Here is a 27,437-nt window from a genome sequence, read left to right as displayed (position 1 = left end):
AACTTTGATCTCAATAATAATGTTTCCCGGGCTGGGGTCGTGGCTCAGTGGTAGAACGCTCCCCTAACATGGGTGAGGCACTGGGTTCGATTCTCAGCACCACACATAAATAAATGAATAAAATAAAGGTCTAATAACATCTAAAATATTAATAATAATGTTTCCCAAATGTATACCTCCAGCCTTGATTGCTTTGTTGGGCTCTGTACTTGAATTACTGGATCCATGGTTTTTAAACCTTGTTTTTTAACACCAAATCCCTTTAAAAAAAAGAAAGCAAGCAAGCTGTCTTATTGATGGAATCAGAATACACAACACTGATAAAAGTGAGCCGCTGCGATGGAAGAACAGTAGCAATCACCAAGGTCTCCTTCTTGGTGATCGATCAGGTCTAGGAGTTCTGCTGGATCGTCCTCCTTTGCTCACTGTGCACCCTCATCACAGTGGCTCCACATCCAGATCATCACAGATGCAGTCCTCGTCACTCTCTTGAGCTGTCCTCTTGCCTCTGGTTGGCAGCAGCCTCTTCTGGTCTCCCTGCTCTCACTCTCCGCCTGCTGTGTGCATTCTCCATTTGCTGCAGAACTCGTCCCCTCAGAGCTTGAAACACATCCTGTCACCCACCTGCCTAAAGCCTTCCCGTGGATCCTCATTGCACTTGGAACAGATTCCAGAATTATTCCTGCATTCAAAAGACACATGTAATTGGACCTCTGCCTTCCTCTCTGACTACATCTTCCGTTTTTCTCTGTAAAATTCCCATCTTAACTGTCATTTCTTTAAGTAGCTTACTCCTGTTCTTTGCATTTATTGTTAATTCTCTGCCTATAATATTTCCACTTCGATTTTAAGTTGACCTATTATCATTTATTTAGTCATTATCTCAGATATCCTTAGCTTACACAGGCTGTCCTTGATTCCCACACCTCTGACCTTGCTTTGTATCATTTTCTTTGTAGCATTTTCAATTTCTGAAATTCTGTTACTTGTTTGTTTATAGATTGATCATCTGTCTTCCTCCACCACAGTGTAAACTTATGAGGGCAGAGACTGTCTTCCTTCTTACCACTGCCATCACGAGGCTGATGACAGTGTTTCTGGTATAGTTGAGGTGGGGTCTCCATGGACAGTGCTTAGCGTAGTTCACATCCTCTCCCTGCTTCCTGGAGCTATCTTTCTGTCTCTCCTTGGGAGGTACATAATTCTTCTGCCAGTTTTTTATTTTAAATACCTCCTACTTCGGTATTCTCTCAGCTAAATGCAGATGTACTGCCCACACTTTATTTTAATCTTTTGCATTGCTTAAAGCATGTTTTGTGGGCCTCCTAAAGATTACTGAATCTCATCCATCTTTGTATGTTCCGAACATCCTTTCCACAGTGTGTCAGATGTCGGTCGCAGACACACAGGTAACATGTTTTGAGCATGTTCATCGCATAAGAGATTTGAATTGCCAGCTTGTTAATGAATACAAACTAATATTTTGTCCACTTTGTCAGTGGTCCTGAAACTCGCATGACCCTAAAATATTTGTAATCATTGTTTACAAAAAGAATAACCTGTCAGTTGTGTAATTATTTTGTAAATTCCAAGATAGTAGCTATACAAAAGAACTACCTGCAGAGATTCTGAAAAGCAGAGACAACCAGACATTCTGAATGAGCAAGTCTCAAGTGGAGCCTGTGCAGAGATAGTTACAAATACCTGTGCACATACAGGGCAAAGGTGCACTTTCACACGCAGAAAGTGGAGAGAAACTACCACTAGTCATGCTAGTAAAGTCCAATGTAGAACTCAGACTTGTGAATTATCTTTAAGTGTATGATTTTAATTAACTTAAATTGTGTATAACTTGTGTGCAGATGAACTGCTTAAAGACTCAAGAACTCCTGTTTTGTCAAGTTTTTGATAGCTCAGATTGATTATTCATGTCTATCGTTTAGTTTTTTCACAAGTCTCTGTCTGTAGAATAGGTTTAACCATTAGACCGCCAGTGAAGATTGGTAAGGGAAAAAAATGGAAATAAAAATTTCCAGTTAACTGATAAGTCAGTTACCTAAAGACACTACTGATTTTAAAAGTTTAGGAACTTGTCTAAAAATATGCTTAAGAATTTTCTAAAGTCTTTAAATATAAATGATTGACTTTATTATACTGTATAATTTTAGGAGGAAAAAATTAAGAATATATATCAAATCAATAAAAACTGGGTTTTGGGCTGGGGATATAGCTCATTTGGTAGAGTGCTCGCATCACAAGCATAAGGTTCTGGGTTCTAATCCCTAGCACCCCCCCCAAAAAAAAAAAAAAAAAAAAAACTGGTTTTTATTTCTCAGAATTTTACCATTTTTTATTTGAGTGAAAAAATATTATAAACATTTATAGGATTCCCTTGATACAATTTAGGAATGCAGAAAGAAACAGATAAATTTATCTTAAAATAGGCTTATCGTGTTTGATGCTGTCTCAAAAATATATTGATAATTAAAGCATTTTGATTTCTGTCCAAATTGATGCTATAATTAAATCTAGAATTAATCCTTTCCTTTATGCTATACTTGCTTAACATAGCAAAATTTTGATTTTTAAAGATTTAATTCAAATTTCTTTAATATTTTAAGTAGTAGAAAAAAGCATATTAATGAATATCCCAGTAATTTAAAATGGATTAATAAGGAAGCATACCCAAAAATGAAATAATGTACTTTTTAAAATATTTATTTGAATGGCAGTCATTTAGAACACAATTATTAATAAATGCTGGCAAGGATGTGGAAAAAGAGCACTTATACACTGTTGGTGTGATTATAAACTACTATAACTGCTATGGAAATCAGTATGAAGGTTCTTCAAAAGACTAGGAATGGAGCCACCATGTGACCCAGCTGTTCACTCCCTCGTTATCCTAAAGAATGAGTCATCAAATCTACATTGTGTTCAACCATAGAAATGAAAAGTTGTACTCCATTTGTGTACAGTGAATCAAAATGCAGTCTGTAAAAATAAATAAAAATTTTAATTAAAAAATTAGAACAAAAGGGCTGGGGAGGTAGCTCAGTTGGTAGAGTGCTTGCCTTGCAAGCACAAGGCCCTGGGTTTGATCCCCAGCACCACAAAAGAAAGAGAAAAAAAAAAAAAAAAAAGAAGCTCCTACTGGTCCCCTTTGATCTGCACCGCTATAAATAAAGCAAGGGCGGCTCCCTCCTTTGTTAGAACCAGACCAGTCTGAACAGCTCAACTGGTCATGCCCCCGCTTCAAAAATATTCTTGACTTTTTGTCTTTATATATAAAGAATACATATATATACACATACATATACATGTATATATGTATATGTATGTGTATATATTTCTTAGCTTTTATTTTGCAGCCAGTCCATTCCTCGGACCAGGATCCCTTTCCTTCACCCACACAGGACGTGTTCAAGAAGTGTGTTTTTCTAATTATAAATTCAAGAAATTATAGATATAACCATATTCTACTTAGTGTACCTAAACTCATTAATTTATACAGATGTTCAAGTTCTTTTTCTTGAAATACATTGAATTACTTGTACATTAAATGTTTTATCCAAATAAAATATTAATGACTCAAACGTTGTACCTCTCTGTAATCAACTGTACTTTTTCTTCTTTACACTTTCACATGTATTTTATTAGTGATAAAGGAATCTTTCAGTGTTTACCCCTCAGATCCATTTTTTAAGCACATGAGTTTGTAATGATTTCCCCAAACTTAGATTTCTTCTCTAATTTTTTATTCTTTATTGTCTATGCAAACAATGTTCATTTGTTTACTTGGTTTTTTAGGCAAGCCAAGTTAGATTTGAGAGTTGCAGTCGCAAAAGTGGAAGAGTTAACTAAAATGACTGAAGATCTTCAGGAACAGATGCAAAAGAAGGTATTTTCTATTTCTTAAAATATTTATTGGCATAATAGAGTGATCATTTTTATATGTTATAGAGAAATTTCAGAAGGGTATCAAGGAAAGATAGGTGTTATGGCTTAGATGTGAAGTGTCACTCCCCAAAATTCATGTGAGACAATGCAAGAAGGTTTAGAGGTGAAATGATTGGGTTATGAGAACCTTCACCTAATCAGTGCATGGATCCACTTGAATGAAGTAAATGGGTGATACCTATAAACTGGTAGGGCGTGGCTGGAGGAGGTGGGTCACTGAGGCTGTGTCTCCTGGTGAGAAGGCACTCTGCTTCCTGGTGGCCATGTTCTGGACTGCTTTCCTCCTCTACACTCTCCCGCTGTGACGTTCTGCCATACCTTGGGCTGAGAGCATTGGAGCTGCTCTGTGTGCACTGAGACCTCTGAAACCATGAGCCCCCCAGAAAACTTTTCCTCCTCTAAAATTGCTGTTGCCAAGTCTTTTGTTCACAGCAGTGAAAAAGCTGCCCAAAACAATAGGGTTTAGATTTAGATAGATTTGATTATTAAAAATTCTACCTCTAACACTCTTTAACTATATAACTTTCTAAGCCTTAGTTCCTGGTCTCTAAATAACTGACTTCAGATCTCCAATAATGTTAGATTTATGAAGGGGTTATAAGAACTTTCCCATGAATAGCAATTATAAAAATTAGAGTCAGGCAAAGTGGCATACATCTGAAATCCCTTTCAGGAAACTGAGGCAGGAGGATTGTAAATCTGAGGCCAGCCTTTGAAAACTTAGTTGGATCATGTTTCAGATAAGATAAAAAAGGCTGGGGATGTAGCTAAGTGGTAGAAGCACTTGCCCAGTACTGGGTGTGTGCCGGGGGTATGTGGATAATTTTTTTAAAAAACACTAGAAGCTACCCCAGTACAAAAAGGAGTGAAAGAAGTAAGAATTCTTAGTTTTAAGGCCTTCTGAAGGCCTTTAAATGACTTTTATGTATTCAAAATTAAAGTTTAGAACTAGAAAAGCTATTGGAAATTTAGAGAGGAAATACTGGTAACAGGAGTCACACAAAAAAATAGGACCCTGCTTCTAAGTTTAAATTCTTTCCAGATTCATACCTAACATTCAGTTTATGCATATGGGTGGAGGGGAGGGACCCCAGGAAGCCCAGTGAAACAGGCAGAGGTCCTAGAGAAACCTGCTCCGGAAAGATAGAAATACATGGAAATAGATATTTGAGTTTGCTACTTTTTATAATTGAGTACATTCTAAACATGTGTACATCTGAGCAAACAAAAAACTGAAGCTTTTTTCTTTATACTTTATGAAGTATCAGAGGGAAGACACCAAAGCTAGAAACTACAGGGGAATCTCTGGCAGCAAGGAAATCACAAAGAGAGTGAACCCTGTCTCTGCCCAAGTCTGGACAGATCCTCAGTTTATGTACACGGGTATTCCCTTTAGATTTAGCTATAAAATAACTGTGGGAAGCAGCAAGAAGTAGTCACAGATGTAAGATGCTACATACTACGGGAAAACAGATTTGAGCATTCAAGTCCAGGCAAGGTAATTGTCTACTTGAGCAACAACAAAGCTGTAATCCTCAAAAGAACAAAGCAGAATACAGAGTAACTGAAGTTTATTATCTACAATATCCAATTTTCAACCCAAAATTACCAGACAGAAAAGTAGGATCTGTACTTGTGGGGAGTTGGGAGATGAAAGTGAGGCTGTCAATAGAAGCTCTCACTGGACACTGCTGTTGAGTTTTGTAGGCAGACTTCAATTTAGCAATTATGAATATGTTCAAGAATTTTTTTGAAGCATTTGTTTTTAAATTAGAGTAAAATAAGGTCTCAGTGAAAGGAGATATAGAGAAATTTAAGAACCACAAAATAATTTTTAGCACAGCAATTATAGAGCTTAAAAGTATAGCAAATGAAAAATAATTCATGTCATGGACCCAAAAATAGATTGGAAAGGAGAATAATCTATGAAGTTAAAAACAGAACAATAGAAATTTCCCAATCCAAACAAAACAAAGCAATCTATGGGACAATATGAGCAACAAGTATAATTGAAATTACAGAAGGGAGGAGAAGGGGAGCAGATAAATAAATAATGACCAAAAACTTCCTAAATTTGGTGGAAAACATGAACAGATCCAAGAATTTCAGGGAGCCAAACACAAAGCAAATCACTTCTAGACACACCATCATGACACTGACAATCAATTTTAAAGGAAAAAAATTGAAAATAGCAACAAAACAGTGGCCTGCACAGGGAAACAACAATAAGATTAATGGCTGAGTTCTCGGGAAAAAGCTGTGGACACAGAAAACATTGGAATAATAGACACAAAGTGCTGAAGAGAGAACATGCTTACTAAGAGTTCTATAGCCAGGGAAACTATATTTTTAAATGAAGACAGCATAAAAACATTTTCAAATAAACAAAAACAGAATTTTTCCCCATTGAACTGCATTTCAAAAAATTCTAAAGGAAGTTTTTTAGGCTGAAAGAAAATTTGCATGGAGGGCAACTCAGATACAGGAAGAAGTAAAAACAGCAAATGGAAAACACGAGATAAGATATATGTGTATTTTTTTCTTTTCTCAACATATTTAAGTATGCAGCTATAGTAAATGACAACAGTTGCATTAAGGACTAATCTGGTATATGGAAATACATTGTTGCAAGGTTCCAGTGTCTTCTCTGGATTAATTTAATATTAACTTTAAATAGGGATGAATCAAAGAAATATATTATAATACCTACAACAGAGATACATTTAAAAACAGTAGAGAAACTAAAATAGCATCATAAAAATATTTAACATAAAAGAAGGCAGGAAAGGATAGACAAATTTTTCTAGGAAGATGATAAAACAAAATCTATGAATATGTGTCAGAGCATCACTATGTCAGGAGAAATACCCTGAGGTTACTTTGGTAGATAATGAGAAATAGTGTAACAGTTAAAAGACCATATTCTAAAGGCAAACCATCTGCATGGAAATACCTGCCTTGTTGTTGGATTCGCACTATCAAATCAGTTGTGAGTACTGGGGTCGTGACTCAGTGGCGGAGCGCTTGCTTAGCACGTGTAAGGCACTGGGTTCCATTATCAGCACCGCATAAAAATAAATGAATAAAATAAAGGTCTATCAATATCTAAAAAAATTTTTTTAAAAATCAGTTTGAAACATTGGTAGAAGTCTATATGTAATGACTGTTTTGATTGATTGTCTAATACAGTATTGAAGGTGAAGTTCTCCCCTTTCTTTATTAGATACATGATCCCTTTCCAAAATCATATAGCTTCTTTAAACTTACATATTAGAATTATAGCAATATAACTTTGTACTGTGAACTGTTTCCTTCATGCTCTAAGAGGTGTATTAAACTTTCATGTACTTGAAGTAAGCTTCCAGTCTCTTTATTTTGTAGGAGGAAGATATGCTTTCTGCCCAGGGAAGAGAAGATGCATCAGATAAGCGCTTACAGCAGTTACAAACCAGTATAAAACAATTAGAAGTAAGGTGAGTTGTTAAGGACATGTAGCTGTCTATGTGCCTCAACAGATGTGCCAAAGCAGAATTTCTTTTTATGGTATTAGAATATATATATATATTAATAGTGTTAAATCAAAACTGTAATTATAGGTTTAAAGTCCTATACTTTGGACATTATTTTTTTAAAATCACATTCAGAAAGTTATTACACTTTGAACATATATTCAAAAATAATTTCTTTGATGAGCCTGTACCCTTCATAGTGTTCTATAGTATTCATAACTTTGAAAGAGAACAGTTGTACCAATTTTATTCCAGTGCTTTTTTTTAAAAAAAGAACAACTCTTGAGTTCTGTGGTCTTTGTTTTAGTACTGCATGACAAAGTACACCTTCATTTTCATCCATCTCGAGGTCACCCTGCAAGTCTGAAGTGAACCTGGTTGATCTTTAGACACCTAAAATCCTTCTTTCTTCTCATGACTGCTTAAATTTTCTAAATCTTAATATCAAAGGAAATTTGATATTACCTGAGCATCCCCATAGTTTAGTACTTTTATAGTAGAAGTAAGCCATTGAAATAGAAGACGGCATGCGTTTAGTTCCCAGTACTACAAAAAAAAAAAAAAAAGGAAGGAAGGAAAAGGAAAATATTAGTTTTTAAACTTTATTTTCAGAATCATGGGCCATAAACACTGCAAGAATGATTAATTCCAGAAGTTGAATGTTGTAGATTATTTAAAAAAAAAAAAATGTGCTTACTCTATTTTATTTTTTGAGGTACTGGGGTTTGAACTGAGGGTCACTCTACAACTGAGCTACATCCCAGCCCTTTTGTTTTGTTTTGAGACAGTCTTGCTACCACTGTCAACCTAAATGGATGTTTGAGATTTTACTTTTATTTACTAAAGAATGCATCCAGATTTACATATCTTTACTTAATCAGAATGCAAATCACTTTTTTATGGTCTTTCTTCAGCAAATCCTCATTTCCTAGACTGAAGACATTTTAGAAGCTAGAGCTTCTAAAAAAAGCATAGGGCTGTGTGTGTGTGTGTGTGTGTGTGTTGTGTGTATGCATTTAAGAGCTTGAGAGTGAGTTATGTGAAAATGATTAAAAAATAGAATTTAGTAAAATTTTCTTTCCTGTCGAGGTTTGTTTGGGTAGTTTAGGGGCTCTTTAGTACTGTGAAAGACCAAATGCACCGGACAAATATAGGAGATGATTTTATTCAGATTGTTGCAGAAGGGAGAACATTCATTAATGAGGATTGTTTCAAAAAAAGAAAAAAAAAGGGGGAGGGGAGGGGAGCTGAGGGTTTCCTTTAGGCAGGAAAACAAGGGTAGTGGGCTTGAGTCTTTGGGCAGTCATGAGAAGGGTGAGGGGGTCTGTTCTTGGAATATTGAGTGCTTGCTCTCATACCTTTGCTCCAACCCCAGAGGATAGAGGATTCTGGACAACAAGGGTAGGGGTATTTCTTAGCCATCCCTGTTTTCCTGGGAGTACAGGGTTCAAGTGTAATCAATGTTATCAGCACAGAGGAAAAACGAAAGCCAGGGACCTTGGGTGTAATATGCCGCAGGATCTGCTCTCAAGGTCAGAAGCAGATATTTGGGTGGACCACTGCTGCAGTTAGAAAGCAAAGAGAACAAAATGACTCAATGAATGTGCAGACTGAAATAATGGCAGACTGAAAGTTCTAGGAAAGCCCTCTTAATGTGAGCACCCTGATGATAAACTAAGCATATCTTTTTATAAAGTGAGCATTTAAATGTAAGAGAAGTAAATCCCCCAGAGTATAAACAAGCAAAGGCAGGGAGCTAACTCAGAGTAGTAAATAAAGAAGGAGGCCAGGCCTGGGACTCTATAAAGTGGCAGGACCCTAAACCTAGTGGAGCCTGCTTGAAGTGGAACCCTTCAAGAACTACAGCCTCACTGGAAGGTGAGACAGGAAAAATATATGCCTCTTAGCTAAGACAGATGACCTGGAAAACTGCTTCCATACTGTCAGGTGGAAAAGACAAAACAAGATAACCAACCATTGTAGGCTTCTCTGGGAATGTGTAAACACAGCCCTGGCTGCAGTTTTGCCTGGGCTTCAAACTTACACACCTGTTCATTTGGAAACTCGGGCCAAAAAACTGAAGTGGCATTTACGTTGGTAGCAAGTCATGGTGCATGGGAAATGGAAAAGTAAATCTCTTTGGCGGCGGGGGGGGGGGGGGGGGGGGCCGCGTTTAACTTAGGCCCCTAAGGATTCCCATAGATTAAATTCAGGCAGAAATGATTTTTTCAAGAATTACCAAATGCAAGAGAAAATAAGCCAGTTGACTGGCAGGAGGAAAATAAGTGTAGGATTTAGAACCAACTCCCACCTCACCCCCAAAAGAGCTTCATGTAATAAAATCATAAAATGTAAAATATATTGAGTAATTAAAGAAACAATGAGGATTTTTTCATGTGCAAGGAATTCATTATTTATTACCTTTACCTTTTCCCCAAAGCAGTCAGTCAGTTGAATCAATCTCAAAATCAAAATGTTCTTTCCATTTCAAAATAGGGAAAAAATAATAATGAGGAGTAAAAATTATAAAGAAAAAAATTGTTTCTTACTAAATAGATATACAAGAGGAAAAATACTTGAGAAATCATTATGCTTTCTATTGGCATTAGATCTGCTATTTTGCTGCCGCCATTATTCTCCCTCCCCCATATCACTTTTCAACCCAGATTGTTAGCCCGCGAACTTCCTGGCCAGCCATTGGTCCGTTGTTATTAGCCCCCGAAATTCCACTACTTAAGAAGGGCTCCCCCACCATTTTCTCTCCCCATCCTTTACAGGGAGACACTCTGCCTGTCCGCTTAATAAAATCTCTTGCGTGAGTTCCCGCATCCAGAGTGCTTTCCCTGGAGTTTTCTGGAGCATAATATTTATTTGTCATTGAAGGTCTGAATTGTTTATTAAGTATATTCTGGAGCTTGGTCATAAATTGCTATCTTATTACAAAAGATCACTCTAGCATCTTTTGGTTTTGTTGTTGTTTCCTAATGCTTATTGACTGTTCCCTTAAGAAACTTGAAAATTGTCATTAGTAATCCATTAAAGATTCACATTCACATTATGATTTATATCTGAAAAATTTATCCTGTATGATTGGAATCTGTAATACACAGATGTAATCTCCTGACCTGAGCATATCAAGAACTGATAACTTAGTTCTAGTCATAGATCCATAATTAATTTATTGTATGTCCAGAATATGTGTATTTGAATTTCTCTTCTCCAGATGTTAATAAAAGAATTACTTTGCTTACAGCAGGTTGAGAACTAATTGATTTTAACTGCTTACTTGAGACTAATGAAAGGATTTGTAATTGTTAAGTATTAGGGATTTTGGTTTATGGTTTTTCGTTTTTTTCAACTTTACAGCACTTGATTATTTTATTGCTTTCCTGAATTTCTTCGAGTTAACCTCAGAAAACCACTGTGTTCGAATATTTTTATTTCTTTTATTTTAGCAGCATTCTGTGCTATTCTATGCTAATGACTAGAAACAGTGAAATCGTGACCTGACAGACTGTTGCCTCTGAATGAGGAACTTCACTTCCTGTTGGTTCTGTTAGTATTGAATCATAACCAGGTTTATTTATTCAACAATGCTTTAAGTTATCTTTGGGCATTTTTTTATTGTTGTTTTTGGTGTAAAACTTTAATATTATAACTAAAAAACTCTCTAAGAAGAGATCACTGCATATTAAAAGAAAGAAAAAATCAAATCTAAGAATACTTCATGTAAAGTTCAGTTTTCATATTTCAGGTACTCTTCCTTGAGTATTTTTATACTGATCTTCTTTTAGTGTTATTAAATTATTGCTATTTTATAAAGTCAAAGACATTTTAGTATCATTAAGTATTTATTATTTGGAGTTTTAAAATTGTTTACGATCCTTTCAGATGCCATAAATGTTTTAAAAGCATGTTATTTCCTTTCTTCTTCTAAAGATCTACCCCGAAAACCCCACCCTGCTTTAGATGACAAAGGGATTCAGGGAATGGCAGGTCTCTCTAGGAAAGACTTGTCTGGTTTCTATATACTCCGTTAAGTGGCTTATTATTAAATGTTTATAAATTAATCTAAAAATATTTAAAAATATTTCTATTGACTAGATGAAATTATGTTAGCTTTCATATCATTTCTCTATAGGGCATTTTTGTATGTATGTTAATGTATGTCTTAAAATGTTCTAGTTGTGAACTAGTTATATTCATTTTTTAATTTTATTTTTATCAAGGAAAATATATTGAGATAGTTTTTAAAAGCCTTATAGCACCTCAGATATTATGATGAAAAATAAGTTTCTTGGTAATGAATAGGTATGGCAGAGGAAGACTATCTGTGTAAAAGTTGAAATCTCAAAAGGAAAAAAAAATCATCAAATTGTCTTGTGTTCAGTGAATCTCAGCATTAGGATCCCTGCCTAATTAGATTAAGATATTCCATGTTTGTATAAAGATATCAAAATAGATTCTACTGTCATACATAACTAAAAAGAACAAATAAAAAACTTTTTCAGTTAAAGATTCCTTAAACACAGTCAATAGACAACAATAAAGTAGATTTGGAAAACATTTGCAGCATAAAGCACATACTGAGGATTAACAACTGTATTATTCAGGGTTCTTATAAAGGATGAGTAAACAGCTATCAGAAAAAAATAGATGGATAAGGTGAAAAAGGAATTCAAAGAAAAAAATATATATGGCTTATAAAACAATAAGAAAAAATGTTTAAACTCCCCAGTAGTCAGGAAAATAGAAATGAACAGCTTATATCCATCAGACTAGGAAGAGAAAGAGCTTTGGATGTATTGTTTAATGGAATTTTCTCATATATTGAATGAGAAAAGTACAGAAAACAGCTTAATATTATGATTTTAATTTTTGTAACAGGAAATATGTGCAGAAGCCTATAGATGTGTATATGCTATGTGTATATATGTATATATATAATTATAGGAACATGGAGAAAAATATTCAAAGGTATTCATTAATAAGTTAACAGGCTTACCTGAGTAGAAGTCAGGAAAAGAGAGCCATGCAAAAAAAAGAAATGAGGAAGACCATATAAATATAAAGGACAAAGCAGTCTTTAAAGATTTGTGTCATACTATTGTCACATCATACAGTGTGATACCATAACATAATTAGAGAATATCTAGGCTGTCTCACCCCTGTGCTCTTTAGCCATATGACCTCAAAGAGCTAAACCTCTCTGGGTGCATTTGTTGTTCTTTAAAATGGAGAAAATAAAACCCACTACAGAATTGTGGGAAGGATCAAATGAGAAAATACATATGAAAGTTATAGCATAATACCTTTCTTGTAATATATCCTCATTAAATCTCATTTCCCTCCTTCTTTAAAAATATTTAATTTTCATAATGTGATTATTAATTTCTAGATTATGTGTTGCAATCCAAGAAGCCAACCAGTTAAGAACAGAAAAAACACATCAGGAAAAACAAACCAGAGACCTACAAGCAATATGCAATAAATTAGAAAATGAGAAATATGAGGCTATTCTAAGAGCCAGAGATAGCATGCAACTCCTAGAAGAGGCTAACCTTCAAAAAAGTCAGGTAAGAAAACTCAAAAACAAAATAAAACTCATAAACATATTTATAAATAATAAAATGCCAGACAGTCCCCTGTGGCCTAATGGTAAGTGAATCATTAGCCGCAGCACAAAGGCAGGAACATGACACTGTTCTGCACTCTGTAAACAGACATGCTCTGTTTTTTAATGGTAAGACTTAATATCATGAATGTTTTAGTCAGCTTTTTCACCACTGTGACCAAAAGACTCAACCAGAGCAACAGTAAAGGTGAAAGAGTTTATTTGAGGGCTCGTGGTTTCAGAGGTCTTAGTCCACAGAAGGCCGGCTCCATTCCTGGGCGCTTGAGGTGAGGCAGAACATCATGGTGAAGAGTATAGTTGAGGGAAGTGACCCCCACGATGATCAGGAAGCAGAGCAGAGACTCCACTCTCCAGATACAAAATATATACCCCCTAGCCTCGCCCCCAAAGAACCACCTCCTTCAGCCACACCCTACCTGCCTCCAGTTGCCACTCAGTTAATCCCATCAGGGATTAATCCACTGATTAGGTTAAGGTACAACCCAATCATTTCTCCTCCAAACCTTCTTGCATTGTTTCACACATGAACTTTGAGGGACACCTCATATCCAAACCACAACCATGAAATATGCTAAAATGTTAATCCTTTCCAAAAGCTAATATTTAAGTATCAGACTTCCCTGTGTAACTGATCTTCCTGTCCTGTAGTCACACTTCTTAAAAATCTCTTCCAGTATTTTGCCACTGTATACCCTATATTTTCTTCAGTTGGATCAGCTCAATCTTATTCATCCTCTTTCCTCTTCATCTCCTACATAGTGACTCTAATAGAACAGAAGTCTAATTGGCAGAATTAATTTTTACTTTGAAGATTATTAACTAGATCCTTTATGTCACTCTTCCTTTTTATAACCTTCTAAACATTGTGATTTCTGTGCCATCATATACCATGTTTTTTGTCTTGTACTGCTTCTATATGAATGGTACAGATATTTGAATGTCACTGTCCTTTTATGTAGAGCCCAAATTATCACTAGTTTATTTACCAGCATTTATTGAATACCTAATATATGCAGAATGTTCTAGGAAATGTGAGGGGTGTAAAGGAAATGGATTATTTCCTTTTTTACAAAATGGAGAATTTTCCAAGAGCTACTAAAAACAGAACAAGCTAAATACTGAAGAGCTTAACTTGCCTTTCAGCTGGTATTCCCCTATGTGATCTGAGTCCTGTCTCTTAGTCCAGTTAAAACGAACACAGCAGGGCGGGGGATCTCAGTGTGGTAGAGTGCTTTCCTAGCCTGGGCAAGGCCCCAGTTTCCGTTCCCAGCACTGTGCACAAAGAGCACACAATAGATACGATATGTTTGGATATTGTTTTAATCATCCAAGTTAACTAGAAAAATTAAGGACAGGACAAAATTGTTTACCTCTATCCTCTGAAACCTAATTGTGTGAGTACTTTGAATTACCATCAGGTCAAAAAAATGAAGATCGTACGTAGGGTACAGTGGACAGAAAAGGTTGTGAGGACACTGATTGCCTTTCCCACAAGGTCTTATCATGTAAGTCCTAAGTCAGTAGATTCTCAGGGAGGCTGCCTGTTGGTAGAGATTCAAGCTCCCATCTGACTCCTCGCTTAACTGCTGGAGGGTCCCATCTTCAGTTACTTGTTTGACATCCTCTTAACCCACTAAGTCCAAAGTTTTCAATTCTGTGACTATTTTGACAAAATTGACACAGGTCCATTAAAACAGATTGGAAATCATAATCTAGAGCTTATATATTCTTTATTTCATTAAGAATGAAAATAAAAATTGTCCTGTAAATAGGACACTGGGACAATGTAATATCTTTTACATATCTATAAACTGTCGTATAATTAGGGCAATGGGCCCTAATTATACAATATACAAAGAAGTGGCTCTCGTGATCTAGTCATCAATTCATTGTGTTGGAAAGGAGCAAAACTCTTCAAAGGGTTACATTATGTACTTGACAGTATGTTGTCAGTTTCACATAAGATGACTTGTTTTGATGTCATCAATGTTCTTGCCATTTGAGAATGACTTGGCTTCTCACATCAAATCCTACATCATTTTGGACAGTAGTAGGTCTGAGAATATTATACTTCCTTGTGAAGGTTTCTCATTACATCATTTTAGGTACGCTAAGCAAATGTCTCTTTTGAAGTACAGCAAATTTATGAGCTCTTTCTTGTTTTTGTTCCCAGATTTGTGAGTAAACCATGCTTTTATCAATTATCTAAATGAACAAAGGCCAAAATCATTTTTTACCTCTAACAAAAGTGAGATGCTTGGCAGCCAACCAATCGTGTGTATCCACACCACTGAAATTGAAGCAGGTCCCCTTGCCTTTCCTTGAGGCACACTGGTTCTGCTCTGAATTTTTTCCTTCATTAAACTTTGCAGGTGGTTCTATTATATTGTAGTTTGTTCCAGAAATGGCACATTTGTTATGTAACCATTTTATACAATGAGAATTTCATCATTTGTATCATACAACCCTCTTGCTTATTTTTTCATTAGCGTTCTTGGTTTCATAGGACACTTTTTTATGTTTTCCCTTATGTGTCTGTAATTTAAGGTGTACCAAGCGATCATAACCAGTGAATAGATCACTGAAAAAAAGCAGAGTATATTTGTGGATTCTCTACCACCTCAGGCATTTATAGAACTACCTGATTCCAAAGCAAAAGGTCATCATCGGGTGCTTCTGAAGCACTTTTTCCACAATATAAGTCACAGTTATAACAATATCCCAATATTCCCCATAGAATTGACAACCAAATCTTATGGTCTTGCCTCTTAATGGATTGTTTTAGTGAATTGTCCTTAATATCTGATAATCATTTTATCCACTGCTAAACATTCTTCAAATATAACATGTTCACTTTCCTCCAGCGTTCAGAGTAAATGTCTTCTTTCATATTTTCTCTGGAATGTGGAAGCGTGGGTCACAACTTGTCACAAATATCCATAAGTAGCAGCACATTAGCAAGTCAGACAGCAGTGCAGTACCCGCCCGTCACTGTACAGCACATGTGTCCCCGTGTCCTCCTCCTAGGACAGCTCCTTTTGAACATTGATGATTTGAAATGCAGCACATTCTTCCAGGTAGAAGGACAGCCCTGTTCTAGAGAATACTTTTATGAATATATTTTTATACTGCTTATCAATTTTGTAGATACTTTGTTCAGTTGAACATTTAGCTGAGTAACGTTTTTTACATTTTTTAAAATTTTTATTGTTTTAATTGATTCTTTTTAGTTTACAGCAGAATTTATTTTGACATAATTATACAACCATGGAATATATCTTGTTCTAGTTAGAATCCTGCTCTTTTAGGTGTGCATGGTGGTGAGATTCACTGTGTTGTTTTCATATATGTACATGGGAAAACTATGTGAGATTCATTGCACTGTCTTTCCTTTGTTTACCCCCCTCCTTCCCTCCATTCCCCATTGTCTAATCTTCTGCAATTTTATTCTTCCCCTCTCTTCCCCTGCTTATTGTGGGTTAACTTCCACCTATCAGAGAAGACATTTGATCCTTTGTTTTATTGCAGACTGGTTTATTTCACTTAGCACGATAGTCCTCAGATCTATCCATTTGCTAGAAAACATCATAAAGTTATTCTTTATGACTAAGTAATACTCCATTGTATGTATGTATGTATATATATATATATGTGTATATATATAATCTCACATTTTCTTTATTTATTCATTTATTGAAGAGCACCTAGGTTGGTTCCATAGCTTAGCTATTGTGAATGGAGCTGCTTTAAGTATTGGTTTGGCTACATCACTGTAGTGTGCTGATTTTAAGTCCTTTGGGTATATACTGAGGAGTGGGATAGCTGGGTCAAATGGTGGTTCCATTCCAAGTTTGCTGAGGAATCTCCATTCTGTTTTCCAGAGTAGTTGTACCAATTTGCAGTCCCACCAACAAAATATAAGTGTACCTTTTTCCTTACATCCTTGCCAATATTTATTGTTGCCTATACTCTTGATAATTGCTTTTCCAACTGGAGTGAAATGGAATCTCAGTAGTTTTAATTTGCATTTCTCTAATTGCTTGAGATGTTGAACATTTTTTCATATTTTGTTGACCATTCATGTTTCTTCTTCTGTGAAATGTCTATTCAGTTCCTTTGCCCACTTATCGATTGGATTATTTTGTTTTTACTGTTAAGTTTTTTGAGTTCTTTATGTGTCCTGGAGATTAGTGCTCTCCTGAGGTGCATGTGGTAAAGCTTTTCTCCCATTCTGTAGGTTCTCTTTTCACATTATCATTTCCTTTACTGAGAAGAAGCTTTTTAGTTTGATGACATCCCATTTATTGATTCTTAATTTTACTTCTTGCACTTTAGGGGTTTTATTAAGGATGTCGGTTCCTGTGCTGACTTGTTAGAGTGTTGGGCCTATCTTTTCTTCTAGTATGTGCAGAGTTTCTGGTCTAATACCTAGGTCCTTGATCTATTTTGATCTGAGTTTTATGCAGGCTGAGAAATAGGGGTTACTACAAAAGTTACTCTGCCACCTACGGAAAACTGGAAATCCATATGTGGTAGAATAATTCTTGTAGTAAAATTTATGCCATTCTCACAATGAATTGAAAATATAAGTACCCTAGTCACTCATCTATTACTTTTCTCTCAAGAATAATTACTATAAGTGGTATATTTGCTGCTCAGTTTAAGTTTTTGCAGGGACACTGTGACAAGGTGGGTTGACTAACTGCACAAACAGGCAGGCAGCAGAGCCTGGCATCATTCCCCTTCTTCATCCCATCTCCTCCCGGGGACTGTTACGTCATGACAGCTAGGACGTCCCCCTGGCTTACTCTTTAAGCTGGAGGAAATCTGTGAGAATGTTTAGGGTACATTTTGAAGATGGTGAGGTTAGAATACAGGGTCACTTACTATGTGTTGATGAGAAAAGAGATTCAATGTGGGACTGGGGCATATAGCTCAGTGGCATGGCAGTTGCCTGGAGCGAGGTCCTAGATTCCATCCTGTACCATAAAGAGGGGGGAGAGGGGAGGGGGAGGAGGAGAAGGAGGAGAAGAAGAAGAATTTTTAAAAGGAGAGAGAGAGATTGATCCAATCTGATCTAATTGGAGGAATTCCCAGCTCAGAAAGATGTTTGAGTTAGAAATGTAAATTTAGACATTGTCAGCATGTAAGTATTTAATAATCAGAAGATTTTATTAGATCCCTAAGGAAAGGACGTAGAGAAAAGGAATAAGAACTGAGCTTTGGGTGGGTCAGTGTTAAAAAATCCAGAAGAAGAGACCGAAAAGGCACAATCAGAGAGGTAGAGGAAGCACCAGCACTGGGTGCTCTGAAAGCCAGGTCCAGAGAGTAAAGCAAGAAGAACGTGGTCAGCCGCCCGGGTGCCATGGAAAGGTCAGGTCACGGTGACGAAACTGGATTGGAGAGAGTGTAAAGGACAGTGGGAGGAAATGTTGGAGGTGAGCAAGTTGTAGAGTTTTGCCCACAGGAAAGCAGAGAAATGGAGTGTGACTGAAAAACAGCTAGAATTTTGACAGTGTTTTTTAGTGGGAGATGGAGATGATTGGTAATGATAAAAACGCATCAAAGGGACGAAATGTGATCCAGGTGTGAGGCATTGAAGGACTTAATGTAATAATATCAAATAATGTGAAGAGGAAGAAATCCAAAAGACTTTTTCAAGACTATGATATCTAGATAGGATGACTTAATTTGTATGGGCACTTGGAAGAGAAAAAAAATTCAGAAATCTCTAAGATTTCCCTCCATAGAGATTGGAAGAATGATGGAAACACTGGCCGAAATAAATGTCAGAGAGTGAGTTTTTAATTAGGACAAGAGTGGATGAGGTTTGGAAAAGTGCTCATTCATGGCCCAGGCAACGATGGGTGGAGATGTCCCTGAAATTCAGAATGCGACCTTACTGTGAAGAGAGTGATCACTGGGTAGGTTTCTAATCTCTTCTCTTTACTAATAATTATGTGATCTGTAACATAAAATGATTGGTTTGTTTTGAAGGCTCTGCTTGAAAAGAAACAAAATGAAGAAGATAAAAAGAAAATGAGTGAAGCAGTTTCTCAGCTTATTCAAAATACCTCCTTAAGAACCAAGAAAGAAGTAAGGCGTTTTTAATTATATTTAAAATTTCAAATCTAAGTCCCAGCTATAAACTAAGTATTACCTAGAGACTTCAGGATTTAAAAATTCTGTGTACATGTTCATAAAGACTGTGTATGAAATTATTAATACAAATGGTTAAGAACAAATGTTCCTTTTCTTTAACATTACTTCTCTACCATTTGGTTTTTAATAGCCTTGTCAGTTTAAAAAAATTAAGATATTTACTTTCTCCCAGGCAACTAAGTGGTAAAGTTTGCATTCTTACAAAGCCACCCTATAATGCTTCTTCCTACAAAAGTATTTCTTGGGAATCTATTACAGTCCTGTCACGTGACAACATTTTGGTCAGCAGCAGACTGTGTATATGACAGTGGTTCCTTAAGGTTATAATGCACTGAAAAATTCCTGTCACCTCATGATTTTACTGTTCCTGTTCTGGTTGAAGTATGTTCAGATACACAAATACCCACTGTTGTCCCTCCAGTTCCCCGTACAGTGACATACCGTTAAGGTCTGTTGCCTGTGAGCAGTAGGCCATGCCATCCGGCCAAGTGTGTGTGTGAGCTGTACCTTCTAGGTTTGTGTTAAATGACAATATACTGCTCAGAACAAACCCTGTTCTTAAGCAATACACGACTCCTTTGTCACTCTGTGACTAAAACTTGCCAGTTCCAAATATAAAAATTACATTTTGAGGCAGAGTCCCAACTAATGCCTGGGCTTTTTAATCTAATCTCTTACTAGAACCATTCTCTCTTTATGAAGTTCAGATACTGTAACTCTGGGCCACAGCCTAATATTTTCTTGAAGATTTATTTTTAAAATAGGTAATTAACACATTGTATGTATTTTATGGTAAAAGTATTTTATCAAAGTATTCTATCATGGTATTAGCATTCCAATTGTATTTTCTAAACCTAAAATATATTCACTTTGATTTTAAGGTTGGTGGAGGTTGTGTTTTGCATTAACCTTTAGCTAGTCTCTGGGGAGTTTTTCAAGACGATTTGATCTCTGTGTTAACTCCAAACACCTCACAAATGTGAGCATTAACTGCCTCCCATGCCTCCTGTCATCTCCCCATCTCGTAGCCCTGCAGGCATGGGAAGCTCAGGGTGAAAACTGGACTCACTCTCTTCCTCTTGGGGCTTTCCTTTCTCCTGTGCTCCTGTGGATTTCCTTACACCCAGCCCCTAAATACTGCTCTGGTCATTCACTCAGGAAGTATCTAATGAGTACTTCTATGTACCAAGCATTTTTCTGGGTCCCTGCCTCCTCTGCATTCCACACCGCTGCCAGTATGAGGGTTTTTATATACATATATATATATAAACTTAAAAATTATTATTAGAAATAATACAGGCATGTGGTTAAAAGAAATGGAAGATATGTAAGAGTATATAAAAGAAAATTAAGATTAAAATCCCAGTATTCAAAATAATAATAATCAATATATTTAGAATTTTTCCTTTGAATTTTCATTTAATCCAAAATCATGGTATATGTGGAATAAGAATATGTACAATAATATAAAAGAGAGATCAGTAGAGTAGAAGTAGGGAACCAAGGGAAAGGGAGGAGAGAAGGGAACAGGCAAAGAACTGGGGAATGAAGTCAGCGAAATCCTACTAGGTACATGTATGAATAAACTGCAGTGCACCCTAATGTGTATATAACTATAATGTTTAAATCAAAGAAATAGACAAATAGCAGGAAGACCAATAGAATAGAGGAAGGGGATCAGAGAGAAGCAGGAGGGAGGGATGCATGCAGTACTGGGGATTGAAATGGAGAAATCTGTAATATGTGTGTGAACCCCTCTGTTGTTTATAGCTATAATACTTTAAAATATTTGTTAAGATACATATGCTAAAGTGTTTTAATATTAAAATGTTTTAATGTATATTTTAATACATATATTTAAAATTTACTTATATATCTCCACCTGTGAATAATAAACCTGAGAGGTAGAATAAGACACCTTTCATTTTAACATTTTTTATTTCTCTAGTGTTTGAAATTTCAAAGAGTAGATATTTTATAAACAAAATACATATTTTATATGCTATATCTCATAGAATATAGTACATATAACATATACATTGCTTACACTATTTGTACTTTAAAATATATTGAAAAGTTTTTCTTTGAAGTTTTGCATTTGTTTGCAATAATTTACCTACTTATTAAAATTTTACATGCTCTCCAAATATGTAGAGTTAACCTGTTTGAGAATTAACTTATAGGTGTTTATTTTTATTGATTAAAATAAATATAAAGTATACATTTTTGCATACTTCTATTCTGGCCATAAATTTGAACAAAAAAAATAGCAAAGTTCATTTTTTAGGGCCTTGCTGAGGCTGGCTTTGAACTTGTGTTCCTCCTGCTCCAGCCTCCTGAGTTGCTGGGATTACAAGTGTTTGCCACTGTGCCCAGCTAAACATTGTTTGCTTTTGATTTTAAATCATGGGTAGCACATTCATTGGCAATTTCTATTCCTATTTCCTGTTAATTTGTCTTACTGTTTGGTTGATAAGCATACTTACTATTCACAAAATTATAGAAGGAAACATTTACTTAAATAAGGTTGGAATGAGAGGAGATGTTTGTCCCTGTGTGGAATTCAGAGCCCCAAGTACAGCAAATCCCTCACAGACGTGTATATTTGTTCCTATACCAAGGGTTTACATTTTGTTTCATCAGATACTAGTACTAGAAAATTCCCTGTGAACTTTGGAGCATAGAGTAGTGGTGATATGTCATCAGGGTTACTAGTTCTACACAGTCTTTTCTAAAAGTATGAACAGCTGAATTTATCTGGATTTGCCAGCATTGGTGTAAAAGTATTTCAGAATATACCCTGCTATTGTCATAAACCCTAAGTTAGCTATGTCCATTTTAGACACTTAATATTAACACTTTTTAGAAGTTATGTGAGTGATAGACATGACCCTGCTTATCAGGATCAAAATGTTTGTATTATGGGAACATTCATGACTTAATTTCTTTTCGCCTCAGTCTGTTAGTCAGCTTTTCCATTTCTACTTTGTAAGGAGAAAAGGTTCATTTTGGCTGATGGTTTCAGAAATTCCAGTCTGTGATCATTTGGCCTCATCACTTTTAGTTAGGATTATAATGAGTCAGCAGATCATGGCAGGAGTGGATTGGGAGATCAGAAGCACTTCCCTTCGTGCAAATCTAAGGGAGGCCAGCAGAGTAAAGGAAAGGGAGCAGGGGGAGGGAAGAAGACGGGGAACAGGGACTGCTGGGGAATGATACTGACCAAATTAGATTGCTTCATTGTGTGCATGTATGAATATGTAACAGTAAATCCCACCACATGTACAATCACAGTGCACCAATAAAAATAATGGTTAAAAAAAACTGCACTCACCCTGTGGTTGGGAAGTGAATAAGAGGAATAAGAAGGGACTGGGGACCTGGTATCCCCTTCTAGGGCACATCCCAGTGACCTCAAGGCCTCCCACTACACCCCCACCTCTGAAAGGTTCTACCACCTCCCAGCAGTGCCTTAGGGGGGACCACACCCCTACCATGCAGGCCTTTGGGAGGCGTTCAGATCCCAACCATAACACTCAGTCTTCCCGATCTGAAATGGAGATAATAACTATTCATGTGCCTGTTGTTAGAATTATTGAGATAATATACATAAAGCATCTGAATAGTACCTAAAACATAATCCTCAAAATGCTAAACTCTTATTATTACTGACCCATGAACAGAATACATTGATCCTCGATGACCTAATCCTTAATTTATAAGGGAAGTCAACATCAATTATAACCTAAAATAGAGCCACATATAATGTTGACAGATCTTCAAAAATATAGCTCATATTAATAAACCAAATAAAGTACATGGCATTTTTCTAAATGGTCCAAAGAAAATTTTCATTATATTTTTTAAATAGTTCATTTAATAACTCTCTAGAAAATTCCCAAAGACTTTTGGATCATGGAGGTTTTCTTGACAATATACCATTGCCGTCAGTATTCTTCACACTCCTTTTGAAAAGCACGAACAGCTGTTAGAAAAAATTATTGTCATAGGAAGCATCCTGACAAGATGTGACTAATTCTTCAAAATACTTCGTGCACATAAGTTGTACTGTTTCCAAAGATATTTCAGTGTTAATTCAAATGCAGATTTCCTTTAAAAAACCATTTACTTGCTCTAGGATGTTGATTGTGTGTGCAGCGTAGTGTTCAGCGTAGTGTTCTGTCTGTGAAATACGAGTGCCTTCGAGGTTGTTGGTGGCATTTTCAGTGCTGTTTCCTCTCACCCTGCCCGGGCACTGGCTCTTGAGAGCACTGTCAAGACTCCCGTGGTCAGACCTACTTTCAGAGTGACGGCAGCACACCGTTGCTCTCTTCACACCTGTGCTCTCACAGGCGTGCAGCATCGTTTTCCAGAGGCCGCCTGATCGGCAGCAACACAGCAGGTTGCATACAGAAACAGACCCGAGAATCAGCTGGCTTCTATTCCACCAGAATGAGGGAGACTCACAGAGATGTAAAATAACGCCACTTTTCTCAAAGATATTTAGTTTTGGAGAATATACTTATTTTTCACAAAAATACATTATTTATACTAATTGGTATGATTTTAATTATTGTTTTAAATGATTGAATAATTGTTTCATAAAGTGTTTCCAGTTTTTATTTCTAATAACTGTAAAATATTGCTAGAAAGAAGCTACATAAACAAAACTCAGTGTCCTTCTAGAGCTATCATCCTGTTTCTTCCATTCTCATGACAAATTCTGGGCTCTTAAAGTGTTTATGTGTCTTTTATGCCCTAAAAGTTAGAATTTTTTTTTTATAAAAAGTGTTACCCTAAGGGCTTGGGAATGTAGCTCAATGGTAGAACATATGCCTCACATGAGTAAAGCCCTGGGTTCCATCCATCGTACCAGAAAAAATTAATTGTCCTAAATGTATATCAGATACTGGTCATTTTTACTTTTTACCTAAATAATTTGTAATGTCTTAATTTACAGGTTGAAAACACAAAAAAGCAATATCACATACAGATTTCTCGATTAACGGAAGAACTTTCAGCCCTTCAAATGGTACGTGAGAAGACTATACTGAAATTTTCTTTCAAATATTGCTTAAAAGCGAGTATAGATGTTATTGGACATTTATTCATTCAAAATACATTTTCTGAACCATGACCTACGCTGGGTTCCAGGCACCAAGTGAAAATCCAGGTAGACGTGTTTTCTGCAGTCCTGTGCCTTGGTCTAGCAGGAATGATAGGTGGCATTCGACACACTTACTTGATAATCTCTTGCCTTTGACAGAACAGTCAGTGCCATTGAGCACCCAGCTGCAACTGCTCTCCTGTGCCAGGTTCATCTGGGAAACCAGGGAAAACGGGGAGAGAGAGTATGTGTATGCCAGTGGGAAGCAAGACAGGGAAGTTCCCAAAAGAAAGGGGTACTGAAGAGTAAGTAGGCAAAAGGGAAGAGGAAGACAGAGCTTGTGTGACTGGAGATGCATTAGAAATATTAATTGAACTTAAAAATTTGTGGAAATGAAATTTTAAAATTTTACTTGTAAGGGAATAAAAATAAAGACAATACCAGGAATTGGAAAGATATTTACAACTCACAAACTCCTATCTTTTCTGAATCCCTGTTATCACTTGTCGTCTGTTACAAGACTTAGCAGTGAGCTGTCTTTTAATGAAGATGCATTAGTGGATGTCAGGTGCACACCCACACACACACACTGGTTGCTCCTCTCTCCGTGGAATCTTATCCCTTCAGTTAGATTGGAAGCACTCAGTGTAGAAAGTCTTCTGCCTTCCTTTATTTCTCCCATGCCTCATATGGTGTTTTTACACAGTATATTTTAAAATAAACATTTATCAACTGAATGATATTTAAATACCTCTGAAAGAAGGATCATTCTACAAACTCTGTAGTGTACATTATGTACAGGCCCTGAATGTACAGAACCAAAAACAGTGTTCCTTTTTATTTATTTGTTAAATGTCACTTGTTTTAGTGATATAGGCACATTGGGTAAAATTAATGGGATGCAGTATGGCTAATTAGTCATGTGCCATTCATTGTTGCACAGTTTTGCCTCACCCTGTTGTTTTGCTCATTCTATTTCATGGGCTGATTAGCTGCCAGAAGACTCCCTTCTCTAGACGAGAAATAGCAGTCTTTACCCCATCTAGGACCATTTAGTGGATTGTAAACTGCAAGAGCAAGAAAATTAGTTCTGTTTTCCCAAAGGAGTGAGGACTAGTAAGTCCTATTGGGATAACAACCAAAGTTATATTAAACTCACTCTATAGTTTAAAAAAATTGACAATTATAGTTTTATTTCTAAACATGTTTCTAATGCTCATGGTACAATTATTTCTCATAGCTAAGTGATTTTTCTAAACATGAGACATTATCTGATGTCATGTTGATTCTGTGTTAAAAAAATGTTCTGTTTAGGCCTGGGGAGATAGCTCAGTTGATAAAATGCTTGCCTTACAAGCACAGGGCCCTGGGTTCAATCCCCAGTACTGCAAAAAAAAAAAAAAAAAAAAAAAAAAAAGTTCTGTTTAATCGAAAACTGTTGAATATTAAATATGTTATAAAATGTGTTCAAATGAAGACATTTTCATTTACTTTTAAAAAGCATATTTTCTCCGAAAAATCTAGGCTCTAGTCTCAGACATAACAACTTGGTGCCTGCTATTGTTTTCTGTTATTAAAAAGCAGTTATATCATCTTTACCAAAATAGTTAAGTCTAAAAGTAAGTTCAACATACTTTGACTAACCCCAAATTAAGTCATGCTTGCAGGAAGAAAAAAGCTTATATTTTAGGTTATTGTGCACCTTTTTAAAATAGGTTAAGAAAAAGCCAGCAGCAGTGCATTCCAAGCCACGCTGTTCCCTAGAGACCAACACACCTACCAGCCTTCAGCTTCTACTGCAAGACAGAGTTTTTTTTAAGAACACTCAAGGTTTTAATTCTGCCATGAAGCAGACTGCTTTGAATCTCTAGCAAAAGAGGAAGAGGATCAGTTATAAATGCACAGAAATTTAAACTTTTTATTTTTGATTTTTAATTTGGTTACAGAGGGACACAGATCCATGGTCTATATGATATCGGTCTTAAAATTTGCTGAGACTTCCTTTATGCTGGGGTATGATTTCAGAAGTACTCCATGAGTACTTGAAAAATATCTGTCTTCATTTTGTCATATTTTCCCCAAAGATAGGTTTATCAGTGGGATTAACTAATAACTCTAAAAACCTTTTAACAATAAATTTTAATGTTTGCTTTAGTGTTAATAGTGTTTTTAATAGAATTAATATGATAATTTTCTACAAAGTCTTCAACTTTTCTGTCTCATTTTGCCATTGTTACGCCAAGCTAATCAAATATTCTTTTAGTCAGCATCATCTGTCAATGTGATATGGTGAATTGCATGGCCATGTGTATGTAACTTACCTATATATAACATGCTGGTCTTCTTACCCAGGCCCAGAAGTGTAATCTGACTCTGTTACTAACACACATATTAAAAGTCACATGGGAGGAGTTAATAAACATAGAAGAAATCCCAAATGTATCACCATGAAGCTACCTTTTCATAGATAAACAACTTCCGTATATACGAGTATATATAGGACATTAAAGGTGCAGTTGGTATATACTAAATATATTATCTTTTTTTTGCATAAACATATTATCTTAATAAAAGATACTAAACTTAAATTTTTCATTTGATTTGTAACATAGGGTAAAGGTCTTCATTATAACCAAAGGTGATAAATTTGGGAGGGGGGTCACAGTTTAGAAACTTATTTTAAAATTTTGAAGCATCAAAATTAAATTTTGATGTAAGGTTATGAGGATGATAATTAAATATCTTTAGCAGAATACTGTGAACAAAGCAGGCTCCTCTGAAGCATGATTCACAATAGTAAAAAATAATTTATACTCATTCTCAAGAATAAATAAACACATAAAATAATTAATTGTGAAGAACCAGTAATTAGAAATATTTTTTTGTTTTAGTCTTAATCGCAAAATATCAAATTTTATTGATTGATATGCTTTCTGAGTTTACTGATTAAAATTTTTTGAGCATAAAATTTTTGACCAAAAATGTTTTATGTTTCTGTTAATAAAATGTATTGAGTGTTTCCATGACTGTTTGTAAGTTTTGCAAAGAAAAATTAACTGTTTTA

At 35.8% G+C, this 27,437-nt stretch overlaps 1 protein-coding gene across 4 annotated transcripts in view; it reads left to right on the top strand.

The window, feature by feature from the left end:
* SCLT1 (sodium channel and clathrin linker 1) overlaps nt 1-27,437 on the top strand; it is a 194,604-nt gene that overhangs the window by 105,084 nt on the left and 62,083 nt on the right. For all 4 annotated transcript variants that reach the window (XM_079153686.1, XM_079153683.1, XM_079153685.1 and 1 more), the window contains 5 exons: nt 3,811-3,901; nt 7,342-7,433; nt 12,868-13,045; nt 19,102-19,200; nt 24,227-24,298. In XM_079153686.1, coding sequence (XP_079009812.1) covers nt 3,811-3,901; nt 7,342-7,433; nt 12,868-13,045; nt 19,102-19,200; nt 24,227-24,298 — 532 coding nt within the window. The remainder of the gene's footprint in view (nt 1-3,810; nt 3,902-7,341; nt 7,434-12,867; nt 13,046-19,101; nt 19,201-24,226; nt 24,299-27,437) is intronic.

This window comes from Sciurus vulgaris (genome assembly GCF_902686455.1).
Source record: "Sciurus vulgaris genome assembly, chromosome: 9".
NCBI lineage: Eukaryota > Metazoa > Chordata > Mammalia > Rodentia > Sciuridae > Sciurus > Sciurus vulgaris.
Note: the sequence above shows the minus strand (reverse complement) of the source record. Positions and strands in the feature narration are given on the sequence as shown.